The sequence below is a fragment of the Sapajus apella genome, unplaced genomic scaffold (assembly GCF_009761245.1).
Source record: "Sapajus apella isolate SASKATOON/1434 unplaced genomic scaffold, GSC_monkey_1.0 scaffold95, whole genome shotgun sequence".
Taxonomy (NCBI): domain Eukaryota; kingdom Metazoa; phylum Chordata; class Mammalia; order Primates; family Cebidae; genus Sapajus; species Sapajus apella.
In genome coordinates, this window is record NW_022437035.1 from 2,403,042 (window position 1) to 2,418,957 (window position 15,916).

At 46.1% G+C, this 15,916-nt stretch overlaps 1 protein-coding gene across 6 annotated transcripts in view; it reads left to right on the top strand.

Annotated features, from left to right (window-relative positions):
- The window catches only part of MYO18B (myosin XVIIIB), a 285,693-nt gene that overhangs the window by 126,891 nt on the left and 142,886 nt on the right, over positions 1-15,916 (top strand). For all 6 annotated transcript variants that reach the window (XM_032256699.1, XM_032256702.1, XM_032256700.1 and 3 more), the window contains 2 exons: positions 187-330; positions 2,083-2,172. In XM_032256699.1, the coding sequence (XP_032112590.1) occupies positions 187-330; positions 2,083-2,172 (234 nt within the window). The remainder of the gene's footprint in view (positions 1-186; positions 331-2,082; positions 2,173-15,916) is intronic.

Consider the following 15,916-nt stretch of genomic DNA (forward strand, 5'->3'; position numbering starts at 1 on the left):
TGTGTGTGTGTGTGTGTGTGTGTGTGTGTGTGTGTGTGTGTGTGTGTATTTTAAGGTATCCAGTCCCTTCCACCAGGAAATAAACCCACTTCCTCCAGCCCCTTTGCTCCCCTCTGCTTCCTCTCCTTCCTCTGTTCTCACCTGGGTTGAGAAGGACCCTCCAGCCTTTGCTCTCCTCCCCTGCAGATTCACCGACTGGCTGCGCAGTGCATTCAGAAGAATGTGGCTGTGTTCCTCGCAGTCAAGGACTGGCCATGGTGGCAGCTCCTTGGATCTCTCCGGCCCCTACTTAGTGCCACCATCGGAAATGAGCAGCTCCGAGCCAAGGAGGTGAGTCTATATGGCAGGCAGAGTTCTGGGTGGCTACTCCCCATGCCCCCATCCTCTTGCTTGCACTGATGACCCTGTGGCCCTCTTCCAGAACATCCTTGATCTAAGAGTGCTCAGCCCAACAGCCTTTAGGTCCCTCCCAAATGTTCCTCTGCCTTCATCAACACAGATAATTCTCCTTCCCACGCCCAGCTCCTCTCCAGGCTGTGGGTGGTTAGAGATGCTGTGACCACCCTGGGGGTTTATGAACACTTGCTGCTTAACCCAGAGACGCTCAATGGGCAGAGTCTTTGAGTTCTTTATTTTTTTATTGTACTTTAGGTTCTGGGGTACATGTGTAGACATGCAGGATTGTTGCATAGGTACACATATGGGAAGGTGGTTTGCTGCCTCCATCCCACCCCCGCGTCACCGATATCTGGCATTTGAACAATGAGAACATGTGGACACAGAGAGGGGAGTCCTTTATTTTTTTTATTTCCCAGAGAACACTGTTTCTATCATTCTTTCCTGTTGTCACCTATCTGTGATAACTGTTTTGATTGGTTTCTGGTTTACGCTTTTTGTTATTATTTTGCAAAAATTGGTAAATACGCACACATTTATTTCTTATCTTTCTTACATAAAACAGTATAATCTTATATATGCTCTTCTTCAGCTTGTATCTTTCACTGAAAATGCATTCTGAAGATCTTGGCGTTTCTATTTCTGCGGAGTTCTTCCTTGTTCTCTTTTCACGGCTGCATAGCGCTCCTCTGCGTGTTCCGTAGTTCATCCCACCAGCCTGCTGTGGGTGGGCAGCGAAGCAGCTTCTGAATGGTGCCGAGCCACAGGCAGAAAGGCAATCCTTGGAGGATGAAGTGCTGAGCACAGTCCACACTGGGCATGCTCAGTCTCAGGCAAAGCAATGGTCTCATTCTGATGATTTGCGTACAGCCCCTAGGCTGGGCTGGGCGGGACCAGACTTGCATGAACAGAGACATTGACATTTAGAAGTGGTGAAACAAAAAGTCTCTTGCTGGAACCCAGCACATGGGTATCTTCACGGATGCTGGCTGAATTACTTACTCCATTCCCCAAACACTCTTTTTTTAAAAAAACCTTTCATCTTTAATTTACAAAGAGTAATTGTACATATTTATGGGGTACAATGTGATGTTTTGATGTATGTTTATAATACGAAATGATTAAGCAAGGCTGATGAATAAATCCATCACTTCATTTATCATTTGTGTGTGTGTGTGTGTGTGTGTGGTGAAAACACTGAAAACCCACTTTTTTTTAAATTTTGGAGACAGAGTCTCACTCTGTCGCCTAGGCTGGAGTGCAGTGGTGAGATCTCGGCTCACTGCAACCTCCGCGTCCTGGGTTCAAGCGACTCTCCTGCCTCAAACTCCTGAGTAGCTGGGACTACAGGTGTGTCCCACCACATCCAGCTAATTTTTTGTATTTTCTGTAGAGACCATGTTAGCCAGGATGGTCTCAATCTCCTGATCTTATAATCTGCCCGCCTCGGCCTCCCAAAATGCTGGGATTACAGGTGTCAGCCACCACACCGGGCCAAAATCTACTTTTAAAAAGCAATTTTGAAATATGCAGTGCATTCCTATTTATTAGAGTCACTATTCTGTGCAATTGATCACTAAGGTTTATTCCTTCTAACTGAAACTCAGTGCCCTTTGCTCACTTGTAACACAGGTGGAACTTAATCTCTGGTCTGGAATGGTTTCATTAAGGTGTTTGTTTTTGTAGGAGGAGCTTACAACGCTGAGACGGAAGCTAGAAAAATCAGAGAAGTTGCGGAATGAACTCCGGCAGAACGCAGATCTGCTAGAAAGCAAGGTATCCCCCTCCTTCCCTTTGGGTCCTTGTGGGGGGTCTTCATGTATGTGAGATCTGTTTAAGGGGAGAACAATGATATGCCTGAAAGTGTGCTAATTGCTTTACAAGCACCCCAGAATTGCCTGTGAGGCATATGCTCTTATTGAACCCATTTTACAGTGGAGGAAATTGAGGCCCTGGGATATTAAGTATCTTCCTGGAGGTTGCACAACCAGGAAGTGTAACTAAGATTCAAACATATATCACCTGGTTCCAAAGGGAAGGATTTCTTAAATAATTGACAAAAGCACAAATCATAGGAAAAAATGATAAATTTGACTATATTAAAGTAATGAACTTTTGTTTATCAGAGCATAAAATGAAGATACATTACTTACTTAGAGCAGAAATTTGCAAACTGGAAAAGAGTATCCAGAATACATAAAGAGCTTCCTTAAATCAATTGAAAGAAGGCAAACATTCCAATAAGAATGGAAAAAAAAATATGGGCCAGTAATACGAATGGGCAGTTCCCAAGGAAGGGGATCTGGTCTCAAGAGTTCAAGTGTTCAGGAATTCATATGGCCAATAAACTCATGAAAAGACACGCAACCTAATTAGCAATTAGGAAGTGCAAATTAACACCTTGATAGGTACTGTTTCACACATCAGCTTGGAAAAATCGAAGAGTGTGATGTAGCCAAGTGTTGGCAAGGATGCGCAGCAGTGAGAATTCTTTTTTTTTTTTTTTTTTTTTTGAGACGGAGTTTCGCTCTTGTTACCCAGGCTGGAGTGCAATGGCGCGATCTCGGCTCACCGCAACCTCCGCCTCCTGGGTTCAGGCAATTCTCCTGCCTCAGCCTCCTGAGTAGCTGGGACTACAGGCACGCGCCACCATGCCCAGCTAATTTTTTGTATTTTTAGTAGAGACGGGGTTTCACCGTGTTGGCCAGGATGGTCTCGATCTCTTGACCTCGTGATCCACCCGCCTCGGCCTCCCAAAGTGCTGGGATTACAGGCTTGAGCCACCGCGCCCGGACGAGAATTCTTATTTACTGCTGGTGGGATCGTAAATGGATCTCACCACTCTTAAGCAATTGGCATTATCTATGAAAGTTGAACCTGTCCATGCCCTGTGGCTGGCAGTTCCACCTCTAGGTTTTTATACTAGAGAATTTTATCCATGAATATATGAAAATGTAAGAAGTTCATAGCAACAGCATTTGCCATGTTGCAGGAATGTAAACACAGGAAAGTAAACAGTCAAATGGGAGCTTGTTAATAGAATAGGTGAATATGTTTTCTGATATTAAAAACTGGAGGTCCCAAGAGTGAAAATGCATGAAAAGACAGGCAAAACTGTGGCGCACTGGCCAAATTCGGTGCACCACCCGCTTTTTGTAAAGTTTTATTGGAACAGAGCCACGCTCATTCCTTGTGTAGCCTATGACTGCTTTTACTCTGCGGTGGCGGGGCTGAGTAGTTGCAACCCGAAACTACTCTCTGGATCTTTACAGAAAAAATTTCCTGATCCTTAAACTAGAAATGTGTATCCACATGGATTGCCCTCACAAACGTAGTGCCAAAGGGAAATGATCCAGTTACAGAAGAATACTCGATCAATTAGGGCCATATGGCTATATACTTACGATATTATGTTTATGGGAATAATGACACCAATTCAGAGTAGGGGTTGCCTGGGATGTGGTCATGCGACTGGAAGAGGTTATGTTGGTTGAATGTGTGACTGCATGCCCCATGTTCTTCTCCCTTTAGTTGGGTGTTGAGTTCATGGGCTGGGAGTGACAACATGAACCAGACAGTTCCCGCTCCAAGAAGGTCACTGCAAATGACAGATAGACTCCTAGACAAAGTTATATGCTGTATTAGTCCATTTTTGCCCTGCTCTAAAGAGATACCTGAGCTGGGTAATTTATAGTGAAAAGAAGTTTTATTGGTTCAGGCTTCCACAGGCCATACAGGAAGTGTGGCTAGGGGGGCCTCAGGAAACTTACAATCATGGCGGAATGTTAAGGGGAAGCAGGCATGTCCTACATGGCTGGAGCAGAAGGAAGAGTGAGAAAGGGGAGGTGCTTTACACTTTTAAACAACCAGATCTTGTGAGAACACACTCACTATCCCTAGAGCAGCCAGGGGAAACCTGTCCCCATGATCCAGGCGTCTCCCACCAGGCCCCTCCTCTAACACTGGGGATTACAATTCGATATGAGGTATGGGCAGAGACACAGAGCCAAATCCTGTTATATGCTATTATGTTGCATGTGGTCAGCAAGCCACAGCTAGGCCAAAGAGGAGCTTCTCAAGGGAAACATGCTTCTCCTCTCAGACTCTCAGGACTGGGGAAGGGGAGGCACTTGTCTAGGGAACAAGAGTTAAAGCATCATCGCAAAACTGAGCAAAATAAATAATGTTTTACAGTTGTAAAGTAATGCAAAAAAAAAAATCCTTGATGAAGAAAATATCAAATTTTAAGTAAATGAAAAATTTGTAGGCCAAGATTAGGGTGAGGTGAGTAAACATTCTATACAGTGTGAACCAATCTTTATTTAAAATTTTGATATTTTCTTCACTGTGGGTTTTTTGACTAATGGAGATTTTAAAATATTGCATTAAAATCTTATTTATCTTGATTTCTGAGAGGTTTTTTTCTGGTACCTCCTTAAATGTTGCACCCTAAGTGAGTGTTTTACCTGCTTTATCCTAGTCCTAGCTCTGTGTGTCCACAAAGTTCTGGGTACCTCCCAGGGTTCTGTTAAAGACCAAATGGAACTCATTTTTTCACCCACTCAACGAATACATACGAGCATCTCCCACGTGTTAGGCATTTGACTTGACACTGTGATAGAGCTAGGAAGGATGTAAAGTCCCTGTCCTTACACAGGTCTCCAGGCCGATAGAGGGAGACGGATCACAGGCAAGCTTGTCACAGATCATGAAGTGCTACGGACATGAAGCAGAAGGCAGGGGTGATGAAGTGATGGACGTTGAGCATGGGCTCTGTTTGGCTAAATGGTCAAGGAAAAATTCCATGGAAGGGGGATGTTTGATTCCAGATCTGAATGATTTGCTGTAGCCATCTACATGTGGATCTGGGAGAAAGAGTACATATGGGCCGGACCCGGCGGCTCACGCCTGTAATCCTAGCGGATTGCCTGAGCTCAGGAGTTTGGTACCAGCCTGGAAAACCTGGTGAAACCCCATCTCTATTAAAATACAGAAAAGAAATTAGTTGGGCATGGCGATGTGTGCCGGTAGTCCCACCTACTTGGGAAGCTGAGGCAGGAGAATTGCTTGAACTTGGGAGGCAGAGACTGCAGTGAGCCCAGATCGCACCACGGCACTCCAGCCTGGGTGACAGAGCAAGACTCCAAAACGAAATGAAACAAAGAGTAGATATGGCAGGAGCCAAGGTCCTGGGTCAACGTGAGACAGTATTTGTTAGTCCAGGACAAAATTAAAACTTTCTACAACCGAGAGCACCTGGTGGTGTTATTACTTGCTTATAAAATTGTTTGGCTTGGTTGATGGACAGTGGTAACTGTAAATGGATTTATGATTAAGCCGATGGAACATACCCTTCTTCTCACGTCGATAACCCAAGGTGAGCCTGGGATGGCTTACGTGGGGATGTGGAATGAAGTTTGGGAGGGGTCTATCTCTTTTCTGCTTCTTCTCATCTTCCCTGTAAGATTATGTCCACTCTCTTCACATTAAAGCGTCAACCATGGAGTTGGCTGGGGAGGAGAAAGAAGCCTTGCTCCTTGTACACAGAGAGTTAGGAGAGGCTGGGCTGAGGTGCACCCTGAGCCTCTGCTCCTCTTATGCGACAGGCTGTAAGGAGGAGAAGAAATGACACACACGTGCCTGACGTCTCATTCATGTCTTGCGAGAGTGAGCTGCCTGACCTCTCTTGCTAGCAGCAGCGATGAGTAGGACAGCAGAAGTGAAAACATGGAGAGCTGTGGGCTGGTTGGGAATATCAGGGACTTCCCTGTAGAAATTCCTTCCCACTGAGCTGACATTTGACGCAGTCATTAATCACGAACTGTCAGGCCAGATTTGCCATGCATCGGTTGCTGGGGGGGATGTGCAGGGACAAACATCTTCAGCAACCAGAGCTGCGGTTTAGGGGACATTTGGAGAAGGACGGGCAGAGCTCAGGCTCCCGCAACCCAAACCAAGCCAATGAGTGCCAACCCCTGCAGAAGATTCTGCTCAGCCTCTTTAACTCTTTGCCTGTATCACGGTTACAACACGATGTATGGGGACTTGAAAAATGAAGATCAAATTTAAAAGTGAGGAAAGCCGGAGCAAAGGGACATAAGGGTTGCTGAGCATATGAAGCCGGGGGAAGAGGTAGAAAATGGAAATCTACCTTTGGCCTCGGATGCCCTCTCATTTCATAGCTTTCGCATGTTCACTCTGCCTGGAACACACTCTTCATCCCCTTCACCTGGTTAATACCTTTTCATCCCTTGTCGCTCATTTCAGGTGGCACTTCCCCTAGGAAGCCCTGTTGGACACTCTAAGGGAGGGTTAGGGCCCTACTCTGTGCCACCACTAACTTTGTTGTTTCTCTTCATGGGATTAATTGACGGTTTCCTAATAATCTCCTGTGTCTGTGTCCCAGCTAGACCGAAACCCTAAAACGGGGATCAGTAATCCCTGTTTTCATCCCTGTTCGTCAAATAATCCCAATCCCTGGCACAGGATAGATAAAGAATGGGCAAATACAACTATTAAAGTTGGACTGAAAAATCTAACATTGAGCTTCCTAGCAGCCAAAGCTAAGAAGGAAACAAGATATTTCATAGACATGTTGCATGTAGATTGAAAAAAAAAAAAAAAAAAGAAACAGCTGTTGCATGAGATAAGAGTAACTTTTCTGGGTATTGAGGTGTTAGGGAAATTTATTCCGTGGATTCTCATAAAAGGGGCATTAAGGGATTTAGCAAAGTATGACTTCAGCAATATTCACACAGTAATTGAGAGGGGTTTGGGTAGGAGCGTTTTTGGTAGCGTCATCTTGAACTGCAAGCCAAGGGCGTGATGTCAGTTCTGTCAAAAATGAATCAACTGAAATCAAAGCAGGGCTTTATCCAGAAAGCACATTTGATGACTGAGTATTATGATGGCTTTCTCTTCCTCAAATCTTTCTCTCCCTTCCCACTTCATCTTCCCCAACTTCTCATGCTACTGCTGGTTTATGTTGGTCGCTTTTACGTTTTAAAATTTTCTTAATAGTTTTAGAGGGTACAATTGCAGTTTTTCCAGCATGGATGTATCACACAGTGATGAATTCTGGGCTTTCAGTGCAACTGTCACCCAAATAGTGTACCTTCTATTCATGAGGTCATTGCTCTTTTTAAATTAATAATTAATTTTAACTTTTATTTTTTGAGACAAAATCTCGCTCTGTTGCCCAGGCTGAAATGCAGTGAAGTAAACTCGGCTCACTGCAGCCTCAACCTCCTGGGATAAAGCGAACCTCCTACTTCAGCCTCCTGTGTAGCCAGGACCACAGGTGTGCACCACCATGCCTGGCTAATTTTTTCAATTTCGGTAGAGACAGGGGTCTCACTTTTGTTGCCCAAGCTGGTCTCCAACTCCTGGGCTTAAGCAATCCTCCTGCCTTGACCTCCCATAGTGCTGACGTGAGCCACAGCACCAGGCCTGTAATTACACTTTAAAAAGCATCCTAAGGCTGGACGCAGTGGGTTATGCCTGTAATCCCAACACTTTGGGAGATGGAGTCAAGAGTTTGAGACCAGCCTGACCAACATGGAGAAACCCTGCCTCTACTAAAAACTCAAAATTAGCCGGGCGTGGTGACGCATGCCTGTAATTCCAGCTGCTCGGGAGGCTGAGGCACTTGAACTTGGGAGGCGGAGGTTGTGGTGAGCCGAGATCGTGCCATTGCACTTCAGCCTGGGCAACACGAGTGAAAAAACTCTGTCTCAAAAAAAAAAAAAAAAAGCATCCTAGTTACCTGGAGAGCTGTTAGGTCTGTATCTTCCCCAGTCCATCTCCTGAGGGTCTGACCCAAGAGGGGGTTCTTGGTATGGGGGGGGGTGGGGATCCAGCCCCTAGGTGATCCTGATTCAGGGGGTAAGGTTGCTTTAGAGCAGTGGTTCTCACACTTGGGAATGTGTCAGAATGCCCTGTGAGACTTCTCAGAATACAGATCGCTAGATTCCAGCCTTAGAGATTCTGAATCAGCAGGCTTGGTGTGGCCTTGGGGAGGCTGCATTTCTAACAAGTTCTCCAGTGATGCTAAAGGTGGCTGTCCTGGGACCACACTTTGAGACACATTAGGCCAGAGAACAGCTAGAAGATATCCTCTTCCACATGCATCTGCTTTCTTAGAAGGGAATTTCTGTTAGCAGATGGGGATCAGACGCCCTTCCAGGGCCGCGTCGTGAAGACACCCCTGCAGTGGTTCATGGCCTCTGCACCCCACCCCTTTGTCTCTGGAGAAACAGTGAATAGAAACATTGCAAAAACATGTTGTGTCTCGTTGGCAGAAACTCCGTTTGACGAGGCTTATTAAAAAGACAACATTATTGCAAAATGATTTAAGTGCTTCATTTGTGAAGGAGCAGAAGAGGAGACGAGGGGCTTTTAAGAAGCTGGCTATACATACCCTTCAAGCATGCAAAATCTGCCCTGATACAAACTGGGTTTTTTTTTTTTTATATTTGCATAAAAAAGCAGAGGTGGCCTTCTTGTTGGAAGCACCTGTAAGGTTTTGGGAACATATGGGATTTATAATGAGATGGGTTTTTTTTTTATTATACTTTAAGTGCTGGGGTACATGTGCAGATCCTGCAGGTTTGTTACATAGGTATGCACGTGCTGTGGTGGTTTGCTGCATCCATTGCCCGTCATCTACATTAGGTATTTCTCCTCATGCTATCCCTCCCCACTCCCCTCACCCGCTGCGTCCCCTCCCTCAAGGTCCCACTGTGTGATGTTCCCCTCCCTGTGTCCATGGGTTCTCATTGTTCAACTCCCACTTATGAGTGAGAACGTGCAGTGTTTGGTTTTCTGTTCTTGTATCAGTTTGCTGAGAATGATGGTTTCCAGTTTCATCCATGTCCCTACAAAGGACATGAACTCATCCTTTTTTATGGCTGCACAGTATTCCATGGTGTATATGTGCCACATTTTCTTTACCCAGTGTATCATTGATGGGCATTTGGATTGGTTCCAAGTCTTTGCTATTGTGAACAGTGCTGCAGTAAACATACATGTGTCTTTGTAATAGAATGATTTATAACCCTTTGGGTATATACTCAGTAATGGGATTGCTGGGTCAAATGATATTTCTGTTTCTAGATCCTTGTTCCTCTCTATGGAGTAGTAGGTTCTTAATTTCCCCCCAGGACCTTATTTGTGGCAAAAGACAGGCCCATGCACTCCTGATTTCTGGCCTTATTAGCCTGAGAGGTTTCGCTTTTGGTAAGAAATTGTGGAGGGAATCCACCGACAGGGACTGGAGATGCGTGTAGGTCAGAAAGTGTATTTGCGAAGTGTGGAGGGAGTTTGGTCATGAGTCATGAGTGTGGCTTCTGGCTTGTCTCTAGCAGGGGTAGGAAAGTGGCTTGCTGGGGTCATGCGGTCACTGGTGACTGAGCCCAGACCACATCCCAGGTCTCCTGACTCCTCGCTCCGTGGTCCTGCTGCCACATCATGCTTCTGTGGGGAACTGGACTGGCAGCTCCTTAATGCCCAGGGGAATGAGGCAGCCTTGTTTCTTATCTGTCTTAGAATATTAGGATCTGTCGAGCGTTCACTGCTGGAAGATGCTCGGGAGGGTCTCCTGGTGGACAGTGGCAACGGCATGGTGGTCACATTCACAGATGGTCCTGGTAGCCTCTCTGCTAAAGAATGGCTGGGGTGTTCTTTCTGACTGTGTGCCTCAGTTTGCCCATTCAGAACCGAGCCTATAATCTCTTCTCTACCTGCCTTGTCACACAGAGGAATAATCTGGGCACTGTACAAGGTAGGGAATGAATACAGTGATCCCACCTTGTGTGTCCAGTTTGGAGGGACAGAGGGTGGCTGACTTTGTGCTCTTATTGCTACAAGATTATGGGCAAATTCTTCAAGTCTCTTAGCCTTTGTTTCATCATCAGTGAAATGGCAAAGGTAATCATTACTTCATTATGATTAGCCAGTGGGGAGAAGGTGTATACAGAACGGTTATAACACTGCCTGCTACCTAGCAAGCTACATCACCAGTACTACCAATAAATATATTCTTTAAAGTGTTCACCCTCCCCCCAGTGGAGTGAATTCCTCAAAGATAATGACACATCTTAGACAGTTTTATACCCCTCTGTGTCTAGCACAAAGCATTCAATGCAAATTCAGCGAATGAATGGAGTCATACTGAATTTAATTAGAAAAGTTACATTTAGTGAGTGATGCTCTGTGCCGGCTGCGGTGATAAGTCCTTTACCCGCATTATCTAATTTTACCTTGAACTCAGACTGTGAGGAAGGTGTTAGTATCTCTGTCTTATCGGTCAGGCAGGGAAGCCCAGAGAGCTGAAATGATTTGTCCTACGTCACACAGCTGGTGAACGGCAGAACTGGGACTTGAACCCAGGGCTGGCCAACTCCAGGCAGACTGTGATGGGGAGAAGCATCTACCCAGGTGGGAAATGGGGTCAGGGAGGGCTTCACAGGGGAGGAGTCTGGAAGGACGAGCAGGAGCTGGCCAGGTGACAAGGTGAGGGGACATTCCAGGTACAGGGTACCAGCAAGAGCAGAGACAGAGAGCAGAACCTGGGCTGGCAGGTGCAGTTCTCATAGTGGTTGGGGCGTTTTGTGTGTGGGTGGCCAGAAGGGTTGCTTATGGGGTAGGGATGAAGCATGAAGCCGACCGGATCACAGGGGGTCAGGAGAATCGCTTTAGAGGTTTGGACTTCATCCTGAAGGGGAGGGCAGGACCAAAGGACATTTTCAAGAAGGGGTATGTGAGTGTCATGATCTTAGGATTATTTCCTCTTTCTGCTGAATCACTTGGGGGGCCCTAGTGGTCCTTGAAGCCCCCTTCCAAAGGCCCTGAAAGGCCATAACTGTTCCTTCTTTCTAGAGGGACCCCCAAGGCCAGTGGGTGGTATGTCACCCTCCTCTGCCCAGCTCAGAGGCATGACCTTTCTCCTGGCATTCTTACAAGACTGATCCATTCCCACGGACATGCCAGAGCCTACAGAGCCTTCACATGTATGAATCGCTGTCATGTACTTGTTAGTTCAGTCAACCCATATTCAGTGAGTCCTTGAGTCAGTTTGGCAGAGTGGTTAAGTAGCCACTGCCTGGTTTGTGTCCTTGGGAGAGTGTTTGCACCTTGGTGCCTCAGTTTCCCCCATGGCACCTGGTGACAACATCAGTATCCACTTCTCAGTATTGTGAGCCTTCCATGGGTAAAGCCGTGCATGTGGTAAGCACCATCTGCGGTGGTGATGGCCATTATATGTTACCACTACTTAGAAGCAAGTGGTGGGCCCAGCTGGGAGGCACAGCAGAGGGCTGGCACTGGTGCCCAGCAGGCATCTCTGAGGAACCCGGCAGCCTGCCACTAAGCCGGAGATTTGTTCTGAATTTCCCCTGCCGACCGAGGCAGCTCTGGGGCAGTACCATGAGACTGAAGCCACGGCTTAATCTCTTTGACAAACATCACACGAGCCAGCCGGTGCTGCAGCTGGGCTGGCCCTTTACTGCCTCATTTTGTCTTTTCATCACTTAGGTTGCAGGGGATGGGAGTGTGGGCTTCCTTTCCACTGGGCGTCCACACAGGCTCTCTTTGGCCGAAGTGCCCAGCAAGAGTGGTTGAGGTCCAGATCTTACTTGGTCTTTGATCTGTACCCACTGGCTACTTAATCTCAGCCCTCCGGGGTCCTGCTGTCTGATCTGTTCCAGTGGATAATTGCTTTGCTAACCTCCAGAAACCAGAGGGGTGGGGGAGGTCTAAGAAAGGTCGTAGTGGGGTGGGTATAAGCCAGGCAGCCTGAGCTGGACTACCTCTGCTACTTATCAGCTATGATCCTAAGCAAATCACTCCCTCTTCAATTCCTCAGTTTCCCATTCTGTGAAAAGGGAATAATACAAATACCCTCCTCATAAGGTATATGAAGGGCTGAAAGACGATATATGCCAAGTGCTTAGTGTACTGGTATACCCTCAGCATTTCAAGAGTGTGAGCTGTTTCTCGCTCAAGGGGTTGTAATGAACAGATCCTTTCTGTGCAAATTGCAAAGTACAGGAGGAGAGCAAAAAGTTGCTATTCATGTCCTGGAAACCATGATTCTCAGCAAACTGACAGAAGAGCAGAAGATCAAACACCGCATGTTCTCACTCATAGGCGGGTGTTGAACAGTGAGAACACATGGACACAGGGAGGGGAGCCCTACACACTGGGGTCTGTTGGGGGGAAATAGGGGAGGGATGGTGGGGGGTGGGGAGCTGGGGAGAGATAGCAAGGGGAGAGATGCCAGATGTAGGTGATGGGGAGGAAGGCAGCAAATCACACTGTCACGTGTGTACCTATGCAACAATCTTGCATGTTCTTCACATGTACCCCAAAACCTAAAATGCAATAAAATAAATAAATGGGGAAAAAAAAAGAATTAACATCTTAAAAAAAAATTGCTCTTTACTGCTGTCTGCAAGACAGACGGTTTTTGGGCTTGAGAGTCCATGAATCTAAGAGCTGAGGACAAGGTCAAGCTAGGACCCATGTGTGCCCCTGTGGTTTACCTGTCTCTCTGACTGGCCAGTGGGGTCCTTCAGAACAGGACCTGGCGCATAGTAGGTGCTCACATAGTGCTTATTGGTTCCATGAATAATGAGCAACAGTGACAGTCCCAGGGACCCCATGTGTGTTCAGCATGTAACATCCATCAAATCCCAGTTACCCATTGCTCCCCCAAACTGCAAATGAAGCCAGTGCCTAGTATATATATATATATATTTTTATGTTCCATTCCATACAAAATATACAACAAATTTATTAATTTCTGTCCCCTTCTCTCTAGCAGGCCCTTGGAGTAATTGTCCCTCAATAGAAATAACATTTCTGCTGGTTTGGCCAAGTGGTAGATCTGGGGAGGTTTTCAAGATAATTTCTAGTTAATTGGCTCTTGAGTAATCTGCAAGGATTCTTCTGGGTTTGCAAACTAGACTCCCCACTTCATTAAACAGGTTTTCAATTTGCAGTCCACTGACAGCTGTGAGCCTGGGGCCCGCTTCTCACCTCCATCCAAAGCCCCTGCACCCCATGGTGTGGGAAGGGATAGTGATTTGTGGGGACAGGGGAAGGTCAGAGGCCACTTGTCTCTGTGAAAAGCATGTGTCATTTCCCCCCAGTTTGAAAAGACTAATTGTCCTTTGGGCTCCTGACTTTGGGTTCTATGAAATTCAAAATTAATGCAGCAAATTAATTCTGTGCTCCCCTTGCTCAGGCCGATTAGCACAAATTAAATTTCACACTAATTGGCTAAGGTAGAGAGAATACAGTCGTGCTGCTTGGAATTAATGCTAATTTCAAGGATGGTGGTTAGGGGTGTGACCAGGGCATTCCTGGATTGCCCCGCCATGTGTCGTGTGGCCAGTGCAAATCAGCGCTCTTGCAGCAAGAATGATTTTGCACAGTCTTAAGCAAATCTAACCCCTCCAAATCCAAGTGTGAGGCCAAAATTAGGAGGAGACCCTGGCAATTTCTATGGCAGTAATTCTTAAATTTTGTTGTGCATAAAAATCACCCCGGAGCAGGTTGAAATGCAGATTCCTGAATTATGCTTTAGAGATCCTGGTTTGGGGATCTGACAGTCCTAGAATTTGCATTTTATTTTATTTCTTAAGAGACAGGGTCTCACTTTGTCACCCAGGCTGGTGTGATCATAGCTTATTGCAGCATAGAACTCCTGGGATCAAGTGATTCTCCTGCCTCAGCTTCCAGAGTAGCTGGGACTATAGGCGTGCAGCATCTCGGCTGTCTGATTTTTAAAAACTTTTTTGTAGAGCCAGGGTCTTGCTATGTTGCCCAGGCTGGTCTTCAACTCCTGGCCTCAGGTGATCCTCCTATGTCAGCCTCCCAAAGCACTGGGATTACAAGCATGAGCCATCATGCTCTGGTCTAGAATTTGCATTTTAACAAGCATCCGAGGTCATTGCAAGGTACTTCCCCGGTGTCCAGTGTAAGGAACAACAAGAGAACGCTCCCTGCTGGGGACAACCAGGAGCATCCCTGAAGAGCCCCTCATTCATTAACTGGTGGTCCTGACTTGGACTGGACAGGTGTGAGTTCAAATCTCAGTTCTGCCACTTACATGTGAGGTGGCTTTGCAATGCCTCTCCCAAGCCTTCTTTCTCCTCTGTGTCTATTGAAATGTGTATTTTGGTCTCAGCAGTCGGTGATGTGGTCAGTAGGGTGGGAAACAGATGGGCTGGAGAAATGAAACAGATGGGGAGCATGGACTGCACAGAGCAGCCTCAGATTTTGTATTTTTTTTCACTCTTTTTGAAAGATATTTTGTTTTGTTTTCTGGTTACAAAAGCAGTTTAAAAAAATCAACAGTACAGAAACGCATCACAAGAAAATTGGAGTTCCCTGTGAACCCATCCTTCTAGGAAAAAAAAAAATCCCAATAAACAGTTTGGGAGTGCTTTGTTCTGTGCAAACAAAAATGGGATTACACCAAACATTCTATTCTGCAAATTTGCCTTTTTCCCCCCTTTGGCAATATATCTTGGGGATATATATATTCTTTAAGGTCAGAGCATAGATCTCCCTCTTCCTTCTTCACGGGACAGCTGAATAAATTTTGACCCTGCCTGAGCTAACGGTACCAAGAGAGGATAGCTCAGAAGGGCAGCTATCTTGCTCAACATAAGAACCTTTTACCTTCTCAGTAAAAATAATGCACAGTCGCCCCTAAATATCAGTCACGACGCAGAAGGTCCAATGAAAGAGTGAGGCTTTCTAATATCTTCACATGTAAAAGTTACAGAAAGAGAATATGTGACCACACCTAATTCAATACATGTTACAGCTCAGGCAACTAAGGCTCCAGAGCAGAAGGGATTGTCCAAGGTGTTCGTTGTTGAGGCTGGACTCAAACCTTGTACTCTACCTCTTTATTTTTTTTCAGTCCCTCTGCCTCCCTTAAGAGGTAGCCTCAGGGGTCGAGCAAAGTGGCTCATGCCTGTAATTCCAGCACTTTGGGAGGCTGAGGCAGGCAGATCACGAGGTCAGGAGATTGAGACCAACCTGGCTAACATGGTGAAAGCCCCGTCTCTACTAAAAGTACAAAATATTAGCCAGGTGTGGTGCACGTGCCTACAGTCCTAGCTATTCGGGAGGCTGAGGCGGGAAAATCGCTTGAACCTGGGTGGCAGAGGTTGCAGTGAGCTGAGATTGCATACCATTGCACTCCAGCCTGGGCAACAGAGCGAGACTCATTCTCCCCTTACGTACTCTGCCATATTCTCAAACCCTGGGCGCTTCATTTTGGAACAATAATACCACGCCCAGAAGCCTGCTCACTTGGCATCGGTGGCTGGTCAGTTAACTAGAAAAAAAAAAAAAAAGGCAATGTAGGTGGGAATTCATTTAAAAATTTCTATTTTAAAATTAATTACACATACTATAATTTAAATCCCTTCATTTCTGAGGCAGGACCACATTCATTTTTCTTTCTTTCTTAAACCACACTCCTGATATACAACCACGTGAT